General features: G+C 30.2%; 1 protein-coding gene across 4 annotated transcripts in view; it reads left to right on the top strand.

The window, feature by feature from the left end:
* The window catches only part of LOC142319723 (phospholipid-transporting ATPase ABCA1-like), a 240390-nt gene that overhangs the window by 50309 nt on the left and 168088 nt on the right, over positions 1–21993 (top strand). For all 4 annotated transcript variants that reach the window (XM_075357320.1, XM_075357321.1, XM_075357319.1 and 1 more), the window contains exons 12-14: positions 8412–8524; positions 12849–12936; positions 19405–19559. In XM_075357320.1, the coding sequence (XP_075213435.1) occupies positions 8412–8524; positions 12849–12936; positions 19405–19559 (356 nt within the window). The remainder of the gene's footprint in view (positions 1–8411; positions 8525–12848; positions 12937–19404; positions 19560–21993) is intronic.

Below are 21993 nucleotides of genomic sequence, written 5' to 3'. Positions count from 1 at the left end.
GGAAACGTGCAGGAGGACCAGAAAAAAATTGTCTTTCATCAACAGCTTGTCAACATCTGGATCAAAGAAGAACTACCAGAACATTTGATGACAACCCTCATCCACCCGCTACACAAAAAAGTGAACAAAACAGACCCTAACAACTACAGGGGAGTCTCACCTAGACACAAGATATAAAATTCTTTCACGATTCATGCTCAACAGGATCGTTTACAACTCGAGAAAGAACTAGTATACCAGGGAGATTTCAGTCCCTGGGGGAGCTGTCCAGACCAGATCACAAGTTTCAAGTTAGTGATGATTACAACAGAAAAAGAAGGAGAGACATGGTGATAATGTTTTTAAACTTCAATGAAGCATATGGTTGCATCTTTACAAAATCCCTACTAAAAATTCTAAGAAACCTTGGACTATATCCCAAATGAATAAACATTATAAAACTGACCCTCACAAACACTAAGTCAAAAGTGAAATTCAGCGGTGAACTCTTGGAACCATTCGAGATCAATACAGGACTGTGCCAACGCAATGGACTCTCACTATTACTATTCAGCTGCACCCTGGAAATGGTAATGTGGGAATGGCTCAAAAAATGCCCCCAAAAATAAAAATAGGCCAAAAAATCAAAACAAACTGCCTTGATTGTGCTTACGATTTGGCATTACAATAAACTACATCAATTGACTACAACAAACGACATCTATTAAATGACATCAATGAAGCTAAAACACAAATATTAGAACTTAAAAATATTGCAAATAAAATTGGCTTCAAAAGTCATTTGAAAAGACAGAAATTATGCCCCAAAAACCAACACAGAAGAAGTAAACATAAACAGTAATAAAGTCAAAATAGTTACCCTATTTAAATTCCTTGGATAAATAATAACAAACAATGTAAACAAAAACCTCTATCCAAACAAGAACAAAAAACTAGCTAAAGTACAAAAATTAGCCTGGTACACCTACAGTAAAAAAGTCTATTTGTAATTAAAAAATAAGACACTACAACGCAGTTATAAAACAGGAAGCCACATATGCAGCAGAAACATTCTTCCACCTGAAATAATACTTAAAGACTGACAGATTCCAGAAACAAAAGAAGAATTAGAAGAACCTGCATCAACAAAAAGTACCAGAAGGATGGGCACTGGTGAATTGTGTCCAACAATGTCCTGTACAAAGATTAGAACCTATCACTGATATCATGCGTAAGAAGACACTAGGATTCTTTGGACTCATCATGAGGATGCAAGATTCGAGACTTCTGAAACAGCTGGTACCGTACAATCCCAACTCGAGACACCAAGACAGGATGCAGATGGATCAGAGAAATAAGAGAGTGAAGGAAATTAGCCTTACACCAGAAGACATCATAGTCAAGATAAAATAAGTAAATAGTCAAGAAAAAATTAAACGAAAAAATCAAGAAGGAAAACACTAGCTTCACACTTTAAACATTCACAAGAACGAAACTCACAACATGAACATTATCAACACCAGAAAGGGCACAGAGATCGGAATGTATGAAAAAGTACTGGAAGGACTGCAATTTCCAAACAGTCCCTTAGGAGAGACTTGGATAATGGACTTTGTATATATATTTTTGGAATGTACCACATGAATTCCAATAATCAATTTTTGTAGGACCCTGCATCTTCAGTTGGTATTAAATTCTATAATTACATTAAAACTTACTGTTTTTATAATATGTGAATTTTTGAATTTGTGAAAATTGTTACTGTTCTATTAATTTTGAAGTTTATTATGAACATAAGAAATTTTGCTGTCCAGTTCTGGAATGATGTAATATCTAAATTGTAGTATTTTCTTTTGTTCAGTTATCATTATTACCAACTGTTATATTGCAATTTTATTATGTTTTTAATTAAATTATTATCTTGATTGTAATTTTTTATTTTTATTCATTTTTTTATCATTATTACAAACTGCCAAAATCTCTAAATTATTTTTACAATCAGTAGTGTACTATGTTTGCATTCTAACAAATAGCTACATTAGATATACCTCTTTTGTTTTTGTATGCTGCGTAATGATCATTGATTTGATGCTGTATACCTTTTTTAAATGATATTTGTATTGGTTTTACCCATATAAATATTACATTAGTTGCATTTAATTTTGTATATTCCTCTTTATTATTTTTATTTTTGTTGTTTTTTAAAAATCTTCTATAATGTGATTATTTGGTTTATATGCTTTCTTGTATTTATTTTTATCATATATGTTAATAATTCTTTCTATTGTTTTATTTGTATAATTGCACTTTAGGTATAAACTGTTATTATTATTATTATTAATCTTTGTGTTATTTTCCTGCTGTTGTATTTTAGTATAATTATCATGGTATTTTTATTCTGTATTTTATAATTTTTCTATAATTTTATCATCAAAACCATTAAATATTGCTATTTGTTTTATTTCATCTATTTCTTTTTTGAGTTTATTTTTATTGTTTTTTGTATAATGAGTAGCTCTAAATATGTTTTTGTACATAGTAACTTTTTGTAGCAATGGGTGGTTAGAATTTAAATGTATTATAATATTTGTTGTGGGTTTTACTGTAAATTGATGTTTCTATTTTATTAATGTTTATTTTGATTTCAGTATTTTTAAAAATGTGTATTTCTGTTATTTTCTATTTGTTTGAAAATTTTTAATTCTTATTGTAGTTAAGTTTATTTAAAATGAATCAAATGTTTGTATTTATAGCTGTGTTATATATATGACTAAAATATAATCTATATACCTTTCCACAATAATATCTGGTGTTTATTTAATATGTTATGAACTGTTTTATTTTCAAAATCTTGTGTAAATATTTCAGACATAATAGCAGATATAGGTAATCACACTGGTAAGCCTTCTGTTTGTGAATAACAATTGTTCTCGTATTCAAACTAATTTTAAAGACAAATATTTCTTGTAACTGTTGTAAATGTTTCTTGATTATTGCATTGTATTCTGGGGTTTCATTTAATCTAGTTTTTATTATTTCTATTGTTTTGTCAATTTGTACATTAGGTACATGTTTAGTGATATCTTAACTTATCATTTTTGTGTTAAAACTAACTGTTGGGTAAACTTAACAAAAACCACACAGCTAGTATTTGCCAAAAGAGATTGGACTTTATTGAAAATGAAACAAATGAACTTATGTTATAATCATAACCTTAAACCATAAAAAGAAATTATGAAATTAACATAACTTAATGATACTTAACATATCAGCTGAATCAACATAGGAACAATGATGTTATGCAAAAATACATGAATAAACATTTTTTAAATACACAATGTAACAGAGCCTGAAAATAAGAGAACATAAAACACCTTAATTTCAAATTAGATACTTAAAACATAACATCGATAGAAAGTGGACTGGAAAACAGTTGCACTACTAACATATACTGTACTATGAAGATTAGCAATGAACAGATTTCATTAGCTTAGAAAACATTAATTACAATAATTTCAGTATAGAAGGCGTTAATACAATATAATCACATTAAAATAAGTAATAATATAAATGGAGTTTATTTTGATAGATAAGCGTTCTTGAAAATACAAAAATCACAAAGTCCTAAAACATACCATTACAGGAGTAATTTGCTTTAGGTTGATTTACGAGAAGTATTATGAATACAGTGCATGAGTAGCAAAGAATTAATCTCGGCGATCAACAAGTTACACAAATAAATTATAGAGTTAATTACAATAATTGTAATAATTAAACATGTAAAATAGGTAAGCCACCTATCATGATTGCATTTAAATGAATAAATGGTTTTCTTTTAACAAAACTTGAAATCGTAAGGCATAAGGTATGATGAACTGAATGTTCCACAAATTTCAATGATAAAATCACTGTTTAACGTAATAATGAAAATTGAACTTGCCTGTAGCACACAAATAATATCAAGAGACGAACTCCTGAATGCAGATACATGAATACATACAGTAATCCTGGGCGTAGTCCGCACTGGTGTATCAGGAATACAGAGGTGTGATGTGGTTTAGTGGTAGAATAATATGTAGCATCTCAGATGTGTAGCGACGAGTTTGGAGATTCTGCTTGGATGAGAATATTATCACCAAGTTTGCAGGAGAATATGGCCATAGGCGACTGTACTGGAGGAATGTTGGATCTACTCCGCCGAAAAGATGGCGTGAAAGAAAAAAGGGGGAAACCAGATCCAGGTAGTGGACAAGAGAGAGTGTGTGTAAAAAACAAGAGATGTGTGCATGTATTAGTATGGGAACGAAAGAATAACGGGTGTATGAAAGGGGTAGTCAAAATAATTCGAGAGAAGAATGCACGCAGTCAGTAAGGATGACGGAGGGAAACAGTTTGGCAGGCGCCAGAAGTGTCGAACACGAAAACAAATAATCAAACAGGTACAAATGACAAGCCCAAAAATGCGAAATATAGTAAAATTTAACATGCTTGTAACAAACAACAGGACCCAACCCTAGCTTAGAATTCATTGAAAATAACGGAAACTTTATGCTAAACGGCGTAAACACTAACTTTAATAGAATTTAATTTATTTATAATTTTTAATGTAATGTTTATAGTTAAAGTTCATTTTTATTCTAAATATTTTAGCTATGAAACATGCAGGTGCTGTTTTAAAATTTATTAAAGGTCTTTTGTATAGGATTATTTATTTTATGTAATTTTGGTATTCCAGTAAGATTTGTGGGTGATGGTATATATGGAAATAATCTTGAATGGTAATTTAATTTGTTATTATAATTAAATATCAATTTATATTTAAATATTAAATCTTAACAATTCTTCAATATTCGTTTGTTGAGTTTTACCTTAATTTTAACAATGAAAGGACTTTTATGATAAAATTAAGGTAAGATGTTATCTCAGTATTCTGTATAGAGGGTGGTTTATATTAATAAAATTTTAAATATAACCGTACAGAGGAATAATATGAATGTTGAAAAAATTAATTTCAGTAAAATAATGTATGTATATGTTAAAAATTTGCCTATACGTTGTTTAGAATGTAATTTATTTTCACACTGTTTTTATATTTTATTCAAATCTTAAGTAAAAGTACAAGTTAGAATAATTAAATCCGCTTCTACTTTGGAGAAAATGTTTTATTTCATGCTTTGGGGTGTATTTTACATAACGTTTCATTCAGATGAAAAGTAAAATTTGAAACAACCTTTCTTAGAAATTTTATTTTTTATTTTGAATGGGAAATGGGGGTTCTACCAACCTTCTGGCAAAACAGTTTTGATAAATTTACTACCCTTATAATTTGCGTTCTTTAATTAAACTGTAATAGTTTACATTTCTTGTTTAAAATAAAAGGAAACAGTAGGAAGTATTTTCAGTAAGAATTTTTAAGTAGAATTTGACAGAGTTGGTGCTTGAATTATAGTTTGTAGTTTACATGGTTGTTGACTTGTATTTGTACGATATATTAGAACTACAGCTCAGCTGTATAAAGAAAATACATTATTATTTAAAACTGCTTCAGCATAAATACTTGTCAAAAAGCATACAGCCATTGTATTGATCAATTGTGTTTTGTTATCAATCTTGATGGATTAGATAAGTTTAAAAGCAGGTGCAGTTATAATTCATTTGGTGGTGTTTATCTTCAATAGTGATGTTAATAAACTCATTTATTAGACGTAATTAAAAAAATCAAATCAAATGGGTTTCATGATGAACAAGAAGATAGGGAAGAGAGTAGAGTATTTCAAATTTGACATAAGGATAAAATCAAAACCTAAACCAACAACGATTGTTAATGTCTATATGCCTACAAGCGCCCATGATGATGATGAGGTAGAGTGTGTATACGAAGAGATTGATGAAGCAATTAAACACCTAAAAGGAGATGAAAATTTAATAATAGATGGAGATTGGAATGAAAGCATTGGAAAAGACAAGGAAGGAAATATAGTGGGTGAATACGGGCTGGGCAAAAGGAATGAAAGAGGGGACCGACTTAAAATACTTAAAATAAAGAGAATTGGTAGAAAACCTTGGGTTTCAGACGATATATTGCAGCTGATGGATGAACGTAGAAAATATAAGAATGCTAGTGATGAAGAAAGTAAAAGGAACTATCGGCAATTAAGAAATGCTATAAACAGGAAGTGCAAACTGGCGAAAGAAGAGTGGATTAAAGAAAAGTGTTCAGAAGTGGAAGGAGAAATGAACATTGGTAAAATAGATGGAGCATACAGGAAAGTTAAGGAAAATTTTGGGGTACATAAATTAAAATCTAATAATTTTAATAACACTAATAATGTGTTAAACAAAAATGGTACACCAATATATAATACGAAAGGTAAAGTCGATAGATGGGTGGAATAAATTGAAGAGTTATACGGAGGAAATGAATTAGAAAATGGTGTTATAGAGGAAGAAGAGGAAGTTGAGGAGGATGAAATGGGAGAAACAATACTAAGTGAGATCTGAATTTAAGAGAGCATTAAAAGATTTGAATGGCAGAAAGGCTCCTGGAATAGACGGAATACTTGTAGAATTACTGCGCAGTGCAGGTGAGGAAGCGATTGATAGATTATACAAACTGGTGTGTAATGTTTATGAAAAAGGGGAATTTCCGTCAGACTTTAAAAAAAGTGTTAGTCATGATACCAAAGAAAGCAGAGGCAGATAAATGTGAAGAATACAGAACAATTAGTTTAACTAGTCATGCACCAAAAATCTTAACTAGAATTCTATACAGGAGAATTGAGAGGAGAGTGGAAGAAGTGTTAGGAGAAGACCAATTTGGTTTCAGGAAAAGTATAGGGACAAGGGAAGCAATTTTAGGCCTCAGATTAATAGTAGAAGGAAGATTAAAGAAAAACAAACCAACATACTTGGCGTTTTAGACCTAGAAAAGGCATTCGATAACGTAGACTGGAATAAAATGTTCAGCATTTTAAAAAAATTAGGGTTCAAATACAGAGATAGAAGAACAATTGCTAACATGTACAGGAACCAAACAGCAACAGTAACAATTGAAGAACATAAGAAAGAAGCCGTAATAAGAAAGGGAGTCCGACAAGGATGTTCCCTATCTCCGTTACTTTTTAATCTTTACATGGAACTAGCAATTAATGATGTTAAAGAACAATTTAGATTCAGAGTAACAGTACAAGGTGAAAAGATAAAGATGCTACGATTTGCTGATGATATAGTAATTCTAGCCGAGAGTAAAAAGGATTTAGAAGAAACAATGAACGGCATAGATGAAGTCCTACGCAAGAACTATCGCGTGAAAATAAACAAGAACAAAACAAAAGTAATGAAATGTGGTAGAAATAACAAAGATGGACCACTGAATGTGAAAATAGGAGGAGAAAAGATTATGGAGGTAGAAGAATTTTGTTATTTGGGAAGTAGAATTACTAAAGATGGACGAAGCAGGAGCGATATAAAATGCCGAATAGCACAAGCTAAAAGAGCCTTCAGTAAGAAATATAATTTGTTTACATCAAAAATTAATTTAAATGTCGGGAAAAGATTTTTGAAAGTGTATGTTTGGAGTGTCGCTTTATGTGGAAGTGAAACTTGGACAATCGAAGTATCTGAGAAGAAAAGATTAGAAGCTTTTGAAATGCGGTGCTATAGGAGAATGTTAAAAATCAGGTGGGTGGATAAAGTGACAAATGAAGAGGTATTGCGACAAATAGATGAAGAAAGAAGCATTTGGAAAAATATAGTTAAAAGAAGAGACAGACTTATAGGCCACATACTAAGGCATCCTGGAATAGTCGCTTTGATATTGGAAGGACAGGTAGAAGGAAAAAATTGTGTAGGCAGGCTACGTTTGGAATATGTAAAACAAATTGTTAGGGATGTAGGATGTAGAGGGTATACTGAAATGAAACGATTAGCACTAGATAGGGAATCTTGGAGAGAGCTGCATCAAACCAGTCAAATGACTGAAGACAAAAAAAAAAATCAAAAAGCTTTTTGTAAAACATTTAAAAGTAAAAGATTGAGGCGCTCATGTGTTATTTTTGCTTGTCTTTGTTTATTTTCTTGAAAGTACAGGGACTAATTTTGAGAAAAAATCTTATTTATCTTTCATTTCCTAATATGCCAGATGAAGCTCTACCAGTCCAGTAGTCAGTTGTGTTTTACATTTGCTCTTCAGAAAGGTATGGACATCTTTGCAAAAATTTAGGGTTTTATTACTCTTGCTTCTTCATAGTAAAATATGGAGAAAACTGGCAATGTTTGGACAAATTGCAACTTTTAAAAATAATTTAATTAAAAAAAAAAAAATGTATTTTCATTTTTTGAAAAAGTACTTAAACATTTATATTTACTGTTGTGTAATTTTCATTTGGTAGTTAATCCCTTTTTGTGTTTATTTATTTTTAATTTTTTTTTAGAAATTTGTGCAGTCCACTGAGGGTCAGAAACTTATTAATAATTCATTAATTGCAGATGTCTTTAAAACAAATTCAGAAATAAATACTGGAGAAATACAAGAGGCAGTTGTTAAGTATGTAAAATAAGTTAAATTAATTCTTGTTATTTCAGTTAAAGCTATTCATTATTTATGTTTTAGTATACATTTAAATACACATTTTTTTTTGTATACTTTTCATGCTCTGAAGTTTATACATTTTATAGGGATTGAAATTTTATTTTTGCAAACAGTGGTTTGGAAAAATTATTGTCCTTCATTTTTAATTTTTTTTCTTGAATCCTACTAACAACCATAAAATTGATCAAATATTGTATTATTACAGCCGGGTTCCAGTCTTGCTGAAATTATATAAACCAAGACAGTAGTAATTAAGGGAAGAGTTATGTATGATGGCACTTTGTATTGGATCTTATAACAATGTATTTTTTTCCATAGTAGCTTCTAAAGAAACATTGTTTTGGGATACCTAGCCAAGAATCCAAGACAGGAACCTAATATTTTAAACTATACTCATATACATGTAAATTATTTGTACTACCTTGGTTTTTATATTCACATAATCTAATATGTGATAATAACATAACTTTTGTATAACTTAATCTGTTTATGTTTAGTTAATATAAGTTTATTTTAAAACAATTTAAACATGTGTAAACATTTGGATCTACTGTAATCTTACTATCAGTGTTAATTAATAAACTTCCAGTAAGTAAACTCATTAACAGAGAGTTGATTTTTTGACAGTTGCATTTTGAAAAGTATCATATTTGTAGTAAAATCAAGTTTAACTGCTTCTGTGGTTGAAATAATAGTTATATAACATTTTATGTTTTTATCAAAGTTAACACTTTGGTAATGTTTCACAGGATATTTTATATATTTTTATGTAATACTGGACCCATGAAATTAATGAATTATTTTTGTAATCATTTTACTATTTAAAATAAAGGTTAAGTAAGTAAATATTCTAAAAGATTCCTCTTTGAATATAAGTGTATTATCCTGGAAAAGATCTTGCTGAGCTTGTGATATCCCTGAGCACTTTCTTGTGGATTGATGGTGCCCTACTATTTAACAAGTTATGTTTAATTATTGTGATAAGTTACATCTTTTTGGGTTAAAGGGTTATTGTGAAGAGGAGACAAACATTAAAATGAAATATATTAGTACAGTAAAAATCAGTGGAGATAGATAATATTTCATAATTTGATGTTTATTCTTTGTCTAATTGATTATAATGAACTACTTTTATTATATGTAGTTTAAGTTAGTTTTAGCTCTAACTGTATAAAAATATATTGCCAGTTTTTGCTTATATACATTATATCTAAAATAAACTAGTTCTAGTAGTGCATGTTTTATTTTTTATTGTTGGAATAATTCTGTATGCTTATATATATATATATATAAAATTTTCTGAAAATTGAAATATTTCATCAACTACCACTGTGTTTGGTGGTTGTTTTTGTTGTTATTTTATATGTATATAAATCCTTATACAGGTGTATCACAAAGTTCTCCCATTAATAGAGGACATTCATAACCTATTCTATTCATGAAAATAATGGAAAAAGTACATATAAACATATGTCCTAAACTGATTTGTTTGTGAGTTATGGATTTTGTGTAGATTTCAGCTACCCTGGTGAAATGAGGCCGTACTGAAATTTTTAGGATGTTAGTTAAGGGACAAAATTAGCAATTTATTATGATTTTTGACTGAAAAATTGAATAAAATATCCCAGAACTGTATGTGCAGTGGTTTTTAGGAAATATGGAGTGTAAAACCAATAAATTGGGATAAAAAACCCTGTTTTTTGTTTGACGTACAATAACTTTGTTAAATGGGTAATAAACACATGAAACTTCTAAACAAAACTTGTAAAGAATTTAATTCTGAACAAAATAGTATAAGATAAGTTGAAAAAACAAAGAAAAGTTAGAAAAATTTGAATGTTATTTAGAAACAGTACACTAAATCAAAGTGCATTATATGAGTACACACCAGTTTATAATAAATGTTCAAAAATGACCTGGCCATTTTAAAGACATTTTGTAGCACACTTCTGTACTGTTTTTGTTGCTCATTTTAGTTCTTCGGGGCTGTCCTTAAGTTGCTCAGCTGTATTCATAATGCAGACAATTAATTCCTGATGAGATTGTATTTTTGTTTTGTATACAATATTTTTCATCCATCCCCAGATGCAAAAATGTAAAGGTACCAGCAATGTAGATCTCCATGACCGATCATTTTTTTTAGGGAAATGATTTAAGTGAATGGAAATGGCACAAGAGTAGTGGGAAAGTGCGCCATCGTGCTCAAAGTATACTTTGTGTCTCAGTACTAGAGAAACATCTTTAAGCAGCTGCAGTAATTCTTCTTGAAGAAAGTGCAAGACCTCAACATTTGTGGCCAGGTAATATGAAAGGTTTAAACACATAATTGTGAAGATCTTGCTGGAAGTATACTTTGTGCCTCAATGCTAGAGGAACATCTTCAAGCAGCTGCAGCAATTCTTGAAGAAAGTGCAAGTAGTCCTCAGCACTTTAAGCAGCCAGGTAATATGAACAGTCCAAATATATAATTGTGAAGAAGGCCACACCATATATTGACACTAAATCTGTGTTGTAAATTGTCTTCCACTGTTTCATTAGAATTTATTTCTGCCCATGTATATTCATTGCATAAGTTGTTGATGCCATCTTGAGTGACGTTTCCCTTGTCAATAAACAAAACATACTTATAGAGTTGTCGATTTATATTCCACTACTTTTTTTTTAACCTGCGGATCCACCGTTAGGCATTCTTCAGAGGATGAGATGAATGATTTGTAGATTTGTAGCGTGTGTGAAAATGCCATGCCTGACTGGGATTCGAACCCGAGACCTCCGGATGAAAGACTGAGACGCTACCACTTGCAGAACTACTATATTCTACTACTTGTAGAACTCTAAGCTAGTCTAGTGGTGAACTGGTCATCACAAATCAGCTGATTTCAAAGTTGAGAGTTCTGAGGTTCAAATCCTAGTAAAAGTAGTTACTTTTTATACGAATCTGAATACTACATTGTGGATACTGGTGTTCTTTGGTGGTTGGGTTTCAATTAACCACACATCTCAGGAATGGTCGACCTGTGACTGTACTTCATTACAGTACTTCATTTTACATTCATACATATCATCCTCATTCACATTCTCTGAAGTGATACTTACAATGGTCCAAAGACTAAACAGCGAAAAAAGCTTGAACTGGCTGTTTATGATAAGGATAATATTTTTTTTAATTTAAAGTGTCTTCCAAACCGTTGAATGCAAAACTCCAATTTCCTTAGAAAGACATCATGTACTAATGCCTGGACTCTGCTGAACTACATTGATAATAATTTCATCAATAACAGCATTGTGATTAGACAGATTGTTCATAGCTAGTCGAATACTAAAGTAGTGAACCTGTTTACTGAAGATTATGAAAAGTGCTCTAATTGTTTTGGGATCTGGAATCCTGCGCTTCGGAAAATGCATTTCATATTCTACTGCAGCAGTTATAGCATTAATTTTACACTCACCCAAAATGAATACTATATCAGCGTATCTTCTGTTGTAAATAAGTATAGCATTACTTCAATGGCAAACCAATTATGTTTTAACTAAAGTTAACAGAAAACTTTCACTAATGACAGCACAGTTCACAGTACTCTATACACTTAGTGTGGCTTAGGGAATGATTTAAACACTAATACTGTGTAGTGCATTGTTAAATCAGCTGTATTTTATTGCTAATGTTGAAATAATTTTTTAAATAATTTATTGTAGTTGTGTTATTCATAAAAATTATTATCGATGGAATTTTTATGTATTTATTTATTTCTATTTTACAGTTGTGCAATTTCCAGTTTTTTAAAAAAAAAGTTTAGCTGCAATTTTTAATAGTAAATTTTGTTTTTTACAAATTTTTTCATCACAAAAAAAGAATTTTGTATTTATTTACTTTAAATAAGTAATTTTCTGACAAATGTTGTGATTTAGAGTTTCTAAATAAAATTCAAATTTTTCTAAATTTTCTTTGTTTTATTCAAATTATTTTACACCTTTTTGTTTAGAATTAATTCTATTTAAAGGTTTATATATGTGGTTTTACCCCAATTTATTGGTTTTCATCCCATATTTCTCAAAAACAACTGCAGATTTGGTTTTGGGACTTATTTTATTCAATTTTTCAGGTCAAAAACCATAAGAAATCAATTTTTTCTTGAGTAGAATAGATTATGAAAGTCCCAGTAGAACTTCTTGACACACTTGTATATTATATATATGTATATATGTAAATAATATATTGTGAAAAACAGTTTTTGTAGATTTTACATATATTTTTTTTTATTACATTTCATATGTTTAGGTACATGGATGATGATAATGAAAACAAAAGAGCTGTGAGAATGGCAAATTTGTTAGATATTGTACATAATATATCTGGATTTCTTGAGGTATGATTTAAGTTTTTTATTTATACTTTATAGATTTGAAGCATTCTTGTACATTAAATTCATTAGAACCTTATTAGTGCAAACCCTGGTTCAAAATATTCTTGTCTGAAAGTTAAACTATTCCAAAAATACAGAAAATGTTTTTGAAAAAAAAAAAAATAGTTTGAAAAAAATTTGTATTAAAGAAATATTATCACGTTGTACAAAGTGGAATTGCTGCTTAACAGTTCAACATACTCTTCTCTTCTCTTGTGTGTGCTATCCAGTTTTGTGACTGTAAATTTAATTTAAGTTATCAATGATTTAAGTTGCCCACTGGGTTGTTCTAGTGGTGAGCTCATCCTCGCAAATCCAATAGTTGTAAGGTTCAATTCCTAGTAAAGGCAGTTATTCTTATACGGGTTTGAATACTAGATTGTGGATACCGGTGTTCTTTGGTGGTTGGGTTTCAATTAACTACACATCTCAGGAATGGTCGACCTGAGACTGTTCAAGACTACACTTCATTTACATTCATACATATCATCCTCTGAAGTAAAACGTTAATATATCTCTTACTAGTTGATGGTTTTTTAATCATGTTTTATTGTTGATGATTTGAAGTTTATATCTAATGTGAGGGGAAGAGCTCACTATATTCTATCTATACGCTCCTCATATCTTATTTTCAATTATTGTGCATTAGAGGAACCCTGCTCCATTCCTTTTTGTAGGTTTTAATTCAATGTTTTGTATGATATTTTAATATTTGTGTTGATTTAAGTTAGTTGTAATTTTTAAACTTATTTCTTAATTCTTATGTGTGGTTGGAGCCTTTTACACTCTTCATATTATTTTAGTTTCATGGTTTGTGGGTTATTATATAATTATTCATACTTGGTTATTGGACTATTTCCATGTTTTTTCAGTTTGACGAAAAATAAAATTACTCAGGTGTTGATGAATCTCTGAGTTTTTTGCCTTCCTCCAAAAAAATAAACTATTCCAATATTAATGTCTGATTAGCCATTGAAAATAAAGTGATTGCAGTAAAGCAGTTAGCATAGCAATACTGCATGTACAATAGCTGTTGAACATATAGTGTTATTATACAATGTATAATATCACTATATGTTCATCTGTTCTCTATTCTATTCAGTGCTGGGGAAGCAGCTGTTGATGAAACCTACTTATCATTTCTGCTTCTTGACAATGTAGATCCCCATTAGAGGTCACTTAAAAATTTTACTAGTTTAGTTCAGTTCGGAAATCTATACCATTCTCTCATTCATTACATGGTATTAGTGACTGTTCTAGTGGTGGATTTCTTTGATGAGGCTTTGCAAGTTTTTTTTTTTTTACTGTCCAGTTTGAAGTTAATTTTGAAATAATTGATTTATCCATAGATTTTGCAATAATGTGTACAAATTAGAAGAATTAAAATTTACAATTAAATTAGAACAGTTAAAGAAGATATGTGTTCAAACAGAAGATAGTGAATGAGCATCCAGAACTAACAAAAGTAGGCATTGCTATGGTTCATTGTGTTTATTATCTATGGTAGAAATCACACCAATAACTTATGTAAATATGTAAATTTTTTTCTGTTTTGAATTGCATTTGATATGTTAAATATTTTTATCTACATTAAATATCTACTTATGGATAAGGAATAATACCTTCATGCATCGGATTGTCTGTGAAATAGATAGGTAGAATGCTATGTGTTACACTGAAATAAAATTGAGTAAAACAATTTTAAGATTTTTTATAAAGAAGCATTGTAGATAGTTGGATGATTGTTTCATTATTTCAGTTTCTTTTAACTTCCTGTTAACCAGTAAATTGCAATAGATGCATTTTCTTATTTGTAATTTAGTAAAAAAAAAGGATCTTATAATTAAATGGTGTTTATTAACTATGTACCAAAAAGACGTAATAAAATAGGTTACAGTTTTTAATAGCATATAACACAGGTAGCACTAGTTGCATGTTAGGTGTCATTCTCAAACCGTTGTAGATGACCTGAATGAGGTATCAGTCAGTTTCAAAAATTGCATAATTATTTAAAAAAAATAAAGTTTCCATATCAGGTTCTTCACTGATTTTCTTGTTTATCAATTTACCAAACCCACTAAAATTCAGCTGATATACAACTTTGTAAGTGAAAGCTTCAATCTTTTCACTGCAGGGAGCTGTCTGTTTGATAAACAAAATTACTCTAAGAGGAGGTAATTCTGATTAGTGCTACTTGTACCTAGACATTAAATATTTGTCTTGGGGTCATTCCATTTGAAGTGTCCCAAAAAAACATAAGCTGGTTGCTTGATCAATTAAAAAAAAAAAGAAACTTACCCACTTGTTTCCTACATGTCTCAGGACCTTAAAACTACTTTTAACAATTTTTTATTTAAGCAGTTTACCTGTGGCGGCCATTTTTGTTATGGCCTATCTCTCTTCTTTCTATGAGAAAATTACCAATAAAGTTGAACATGACAAATGGTAGGGATGCCGTAAACAGTTTGAATTATTTTTTTTTATATGTGGATATATGTTAGTAGTTTTACCATAAATAATATTAGTGATATACTTATCCCTAAATTTTTATGAATATTTAAAAACTAATTCTTTTTTAAAAATTCAAATTTTGGCTTCAAATAACTCTGATGGGGGGGCTGGTGATAAAAATCTCAAATTTGCATAACTTGCAGCACTTTTATAGATGTTTATGGCAAATAAAAAAGTTTCATGTGTATTGTACTAATAAAAAAGTTATAACCTCTCAAAAATTATGAAACACCTGTTAAAAGTGATACCATTTTGACTTGCTAAATAAGAGCTACAAGGAGGTTTCTTGTCTTCTTTACACTTATAATTTTTTATATTTTTTAAAAATTTAGCTCCTATGTTGTTGAAGTTGACGTTTTCAATATTTTAAAAATAGTTTTTTTCTAAATTATAAATGATAGTTTAATGATAACTTAACCAATACCAGTAACCTAATACAATTTTGATTGAAAAATGCTAAGCCTTACCCAAACTGAGATTTCAATGAGTGGCCTACATTGTTTTTCTAAAATTTATTTTTATATTGGTTTATTTTTGTAAACGCTATCAAAGAAAAAATAAATTGTAGCAAAATTTTAATTATTCTTCAATAAAATAGCCTGTTTTTGTAGCAATGAAAGTTTGTTATTTAGTACAATTAACCAACAGCTATGATATCTTTTCTGATAATTCTCTTGAAATTGTATAAGAAGACCCTTCATTATAGTTAGTTCAAGTGATGTCGACTTTCTCAGGACTTTGCAGATCAGTACCCAAACTTTGTCTTGTTGAGACTTTTGAAATGATGTATGTGGTCCAGCTGGGTGGAAAAATTGAACCTGCACATTGGTCATTTTCAAAACTAATATCTACTACTTCTCCTATCCACCACTGATCATCATACACCTAAGCATTAGAGTCTTCTTCCTTAAGTTAAAGTGGTACAATACTTGACACAGGGTGGTCTTCATAGTCCTTGGAGTCTGAAGTAAAGTAACATCTTACAATTCCTTCTGATACCGGAATATGCTTGTGGTAGCTTCCAGTACCAACAACTCTTTCACAGCAGTCAAAATGGTTTTTTAGAGTTTATGAAATCTTAGCTATCTCATCTTATTTATTAAAAAAATACTTCATGTTTTTCAGCTTGCGATTATAAAATGAGGTACATTTCATCAACGTTTAGTATCTGACTGTTTAATGACCTTTGCAAGCTTGCCTTTGCCATTTTTCGCTTTGTTGTTCCTCCCACACCATCACAGGCATTTTTCCCATGGGATGATCCAAATTATCATAAACCTCTTTTAAATGGTCAGAATATCCGACTGGTTTGACAGATATGTACTCACATTGTGAAGGACAACTTCTTAGGCTTCTTTTGGACAAATCTATGAATAGTCTCCAATCAGTACTTTCGAACAGAATTTTTAAATTGAGTCAAAAGTACATGTACATCAGTCCAGAAGACTAATTCTTCTTCTTCTGAAAAATATGGAAGAAAATCTTTTTCTCTGTATCTGAGCCAGGAAAATGAGGTGCCAGCTGCTAGCAGGTTCTTCTCTTTAAGCCTCGAATGAAGGAATTCTGAATTTTTTTTGGTCAGATGTAAATCTTGAACCAAATCGGGTAATTCAGACTGTGAATAAAGCTCTGGTGGATAGCTATCTCTGGGTTCGTACTCCTTGATGTTATCTTCATTTAAATCACATGTGGAACCATCTACTTCAGGTAAATTTTCTGGTGGAATTGACACTGATAAGTATGGACCATGAGGAACCAAGTGTAAAGCAGATGACATATTTGGATAGATGATTCTTTTTTTATTGTTCAAATTGAAACTGTGAACACCAGTTGAACAAAAGTAAAAATCATTGCTGTGATTTTGTGGGTCTTGCCATATGATTGGAACTCCAAATCTGAATCCTTCTTGTTCACTCTTTGATCACCATCTAAGTCTTTCAACACATGTGCAGCAAACGTTATGGGGTGCCCAAGTTTTCTCTTAATCTCCTATTTTCACTCTGAAATACGTGAGGTACACTTGTTGAATGAAACTTGTTATATTTATTTTTTGTTTTTGCACCAGTAACTCACCATAAATGAAAAAAAAGAATCTGCAGAATTTTTGCAGCCTCTTGATGCCATTTTGAAAACGGAAAGTTTGCTTTGTGCTTTATGGGCTGAACGTATATTTTCCACCGATAAAAACACATTTGATCACAGAGGATGAAAAAAAACTCGATTTACGCACGCTGATCATTGAAATAGCACTGATAGTAGTTGCATGATGTATATGAGTGCATGGATAGCTGCCAATAAACATGTTACATCTTGTTAAGTCTTGTCACAACCTGTTGGCCAAGCTCTTCCCCCAGTCTTGTTATCTAAAATCCAAACCTCCCCTGCCCATATCTTCAGACCTCTCAACTGTGAAAATATTATATTAATTTATTATTAAAAAAATGTTTTGTATCTATTTTATTGTAACACATTTTGCAGTTTTTCAACTTTTTACAAATTTTGAAATTTGTGATTTGCAAAAAATCCTTACACGATGGAAAAAAATGAAGTTTGTATTCGAATTCAGCACTAAAAAATACATAAAAATCAATTATCAAAAGTAAAAAAAACATTCCACAATCCAAATTTTGCAGGCTTGTGTAACTGTTATCGACTCACATTGTATTATTTCAACTCCTTCCTTATAACATTGTTGTAAAAGTCTGTTGGTTTTATCTTGAACCAGTAATGCCACTTTTTTCAGTTTGCAATAATTTTTGAATTGCTGTTTTCTGAACTATTTCTTTAACTGCTTGAGTAGGTTGTAATTATTTGGTGTGAAATCAGGGCTATGGGATGAGTATTCAAAAATTTCCCAGCCAGATTTTTTCTAGCAGTTGAACACTTTAAGCTGCAATGTGAAGTCAAGCAAAATTATGATTCCACTGGGTGACAAGTTATGTATTTTTTTTTTAATGGTACATTTAACTTTCAGCAGGGTATTACATTAATTGTTGTTCTGTGATTCAGAATAGCAATCCAAGATCTCTTCCTTATCTCAGAAAACAGTGGCCATGATTTTTGTGGTATATTTTAGGTGCTTGCTTAAAGTTCCCTTACTTTTGGAGATGACAAATGTCGCCATTACATTGTACATTGTTTTGTCTGTATATCTGTGTAATAAATCTAAGTTTCTCCTCCACTGATACTGTGGTCAAATAGCCCATCCCCTTCAATTTTAAATTCTGCCAATAAATTTTAGTTTAAGTCAAACATTTCTGTTTTTGTGTGTCTTAACTTTTTCAGCATTCATCTTGCACATAACCTTTTTTAACTAACTTTCTGTCTTATTGTTATAAATTAGTGAGTAGAAAGTGTTAAGAAAATGAACAGAAAATTCTGAAATCAAAAAATTGTCAATAGTCGTTCACGTTCACTTCTTCTGCTAAATACATGAATTTCAGTAGCACTTATTTTTTGCTTAAAAAAAAGTTACAATTAGAAGGATTTCTAGTGTACCAACTGGGTATTAATGGCAAACAGTTAGGTATTATGCAGCTCCTGCCTTGAGTTGCATAATACCAAATTGTTTGCCATTAAGTCAGCTTCAACTAAATGATTTTCAAAAAATGTTTAATGAGCGCTATGCTAGAAATCCTGCTTTGTTGTCAGAGTTGACATTTTAGAAAATGCACATCATAATTCTTTCTCCTCTATCTCATTAATTATATGCTCCAGAAATTACAATCCAAGGAACTTTCTAACCGGTTTATAATTTGAAACAGATTTTTAGTTTTTTTTTAAATTTACTTTTTTAATAGTTATTTTCATGTTGTATGGATAATTCTGTTGTGTTCACTTAATTTATTGATATGTATATTGTTTTGTTAAACCTTTCTTTACTACTTTTGAAGCAAATTAACAGTTATATTTTTCTTTTAGTGTTTTGATTTAGATAAGATACATTCATATCCAACTGAACAAGATGCCGTTGAAGCTGGAATGGAACTTTTAGAATCCAACACGCTTCTAGCAGTGATTGTTTTTGAAGACCAAGTTAATGACACTTTGTCACCATATGTTACATATAAAATAAGGTATTTTGGTGACTATTTATGTACATGTATCTATTTTGTAAATATTGTCGGTTGGAACATAATTACTTCACAATGGTACAGTCCAAATTTTAAAAGGAATGGTTGGAACCTCAGAATGGAAGTAAAGATGATTTAAATTTTTACAGAATCTAAAGACATTTAAAAGAGCAGTACAATAAATAGCTTTTAGAAGCAATATTTTAGAAAAGTTATTAAAAAATCTATAAGAGAAAAATTAGAAAGGTGATTTTAAAATATAAGTTGATAAGGGTGGTAGTGGTTTTTTAAAATTTCATTTCATTGACTACATTAAAAATATGTTAAAATATTTATCTTTGTAATATTATAATGCTATAAATTATACTAAATAAATAATAAATTATAATTATGCTACATTATTTTAGTATAACATTATGCAGTAGTTGATATAGTAATTAGTATAATTTTTACTATTAAATAAAATTAATAAACTTGAAGTTAAGAAGTATGAAGTTTGCGATAAAAAGGTGGGATGATTAAAAATAAGGTAAAAAAAATTCAGATTTATATGAATGAAACAACTACGTATATCATTTTGACTTTTACATTAAATTAATAAACAGAAGTACAACTATTTACTTATACAGAATGTACCACGAAGTTCTCTCAGAACTTTCATAACCTATTCTATTTATAAAAATAATGGAAAAAGTACATAATAAAACATATGTCCTAAAATGCGTCATTTGCAAGTTACGAAAAATTTTGCTTGGACTTTAGCTGCTCCAGTGAAATGAGGTCATACTGACATTTTTAGGATGTTAATTAAGAGGCAGAATTAGCAATTTCTTATGATTTTTGACCTGAAAAATCTTGTAAAATATGTATCAGAACCGTATCTGCAGTAATTTTTGAGAAATCTGGGGTGAAAACCAATAAATTGGGGAAAAACCCTGTTCTTTATGTTTGTAATTTTTGTTTGAACTGTTTTGTTTCCGAAGATAATTTTATTTTCAAAAAAAGATTCTAAATTATTCAAGCAATTAAACATAATATCAGGTTCATTTTCAAATGAATGAAGGCCATTTCTTATCATATTGAATAATCACAATAACTCATCGTTTGTAGGCTTAACGGTTATTATGCCATTCGTTTCATCTGCGTCATCTTCAATTTGTGGGTCTACTAGATTTTTGTAACTACATTTCTGATTATTTCCTCATCATTAGGACATTCTGCTACCACTATTCCATCATCGATATTTTGGTATTCATCTAACTGTAGATCTAATTCCTTGTTGCTCCCAGTTATTGGTAAGAAATTATGGAATTTATTTACAGTTCAGTTGTAAATTTATTGTTATCAGTGGCTGTTACTGTCTCATTCTTACTTAACCTGGATTTTTTAAAAATTTTGTAATTGTTGCATCATGAGATCTTGCTTTAGATTCACCATTACATTTTTTTAAAGTTATTAGATTTTTAACCGGAACATTGTCATAGATAGCTTTAAAAAGCATAATTAGAATAGTTTTCTGTAGTGAACTTTAAAATTTTTAATCATACCCTGTTCCATCGGTTGCAGTTTTGAAGTCGTACCTGGTGGAAAGTAAGTAACAGTCACAGATTTCATGTTTATATTTACAGGGCGGGCAGTTATCAAGAAATCAAAGAATTTTACGTTTACATCTTAACATCTCATCATCAAGTTTTTTTAAACTATTTTGTATAAATTTCAGTTGTCATCCAAGCTTTTCTCTTGTAATCATAATCTGTCTAATGATTACCTTCTACTGTTGTTTTTAAAACAAGGTCGCGGAGACTTACTGATTTCAAGTTTGAGCTTCTTAGTACTGGTAATGTTGGCAGCTACCATTACAGTAACCTTCTCTTTGTTGTATTTTCCACCAAAACATTTTTCATTATTAAAAGCTAAAGTTTGTTTGGAAGGCATTTAAAAAATATCCCGGTCTCATCGGCATTAAAAATATCATTTCATTGTATTCATGCAGCAGGTTAGGTAAGATCTTTTCCATCTATGTTATACATTCTTCTTCTTTTACATCAGCACTTGCCACATAAAACCTTTTGTGCAAGAGAATGCTGTAATTTAAACTTGTCAAGCCAACCAGTGCTAGCTTGAAAATCAGGACAGTTTAATGTTTTGGCAAATTGTAAAGCCTTTACTTTAATAATGATTCTAGATGCTGATAAATATTTTTTACGAACTACAATTAACCGCTTAATTATAGCCTCATCAGTATCATCATAAATACAAGACTTAAATCTCTTTCTATTATTGTCTAAATTTTCTGCTTGTATTTTAATAGAATCTTTGTATTTTACATTGTGGAAAGAGAATTCGGGTATACCAAAAAGAATTATTATGTCCTTTTTCTTACCTCTTTTTCAACTTCATTGATTATCTGTATTTTTTGTTTGACACTCACTTTCTT

The sequence above is a fragment of the Lycorma delicatula genome, chromosome 2 (genome assembly GCF_047948215.1).
Source record: "Lycorma delicatula isolate Av1 chromosome 2, ASM4794821v1, whole genome shotgun sequence".
NCBI lineage: Eukaryota > Metazoa > Arthropoda > Insecta > Hemiptera > Fulgoridae > Lycorma > Lycorma delicatula.
This window is presented reverse-complemented; position numbering and strand designations above follow the sequence as displayed.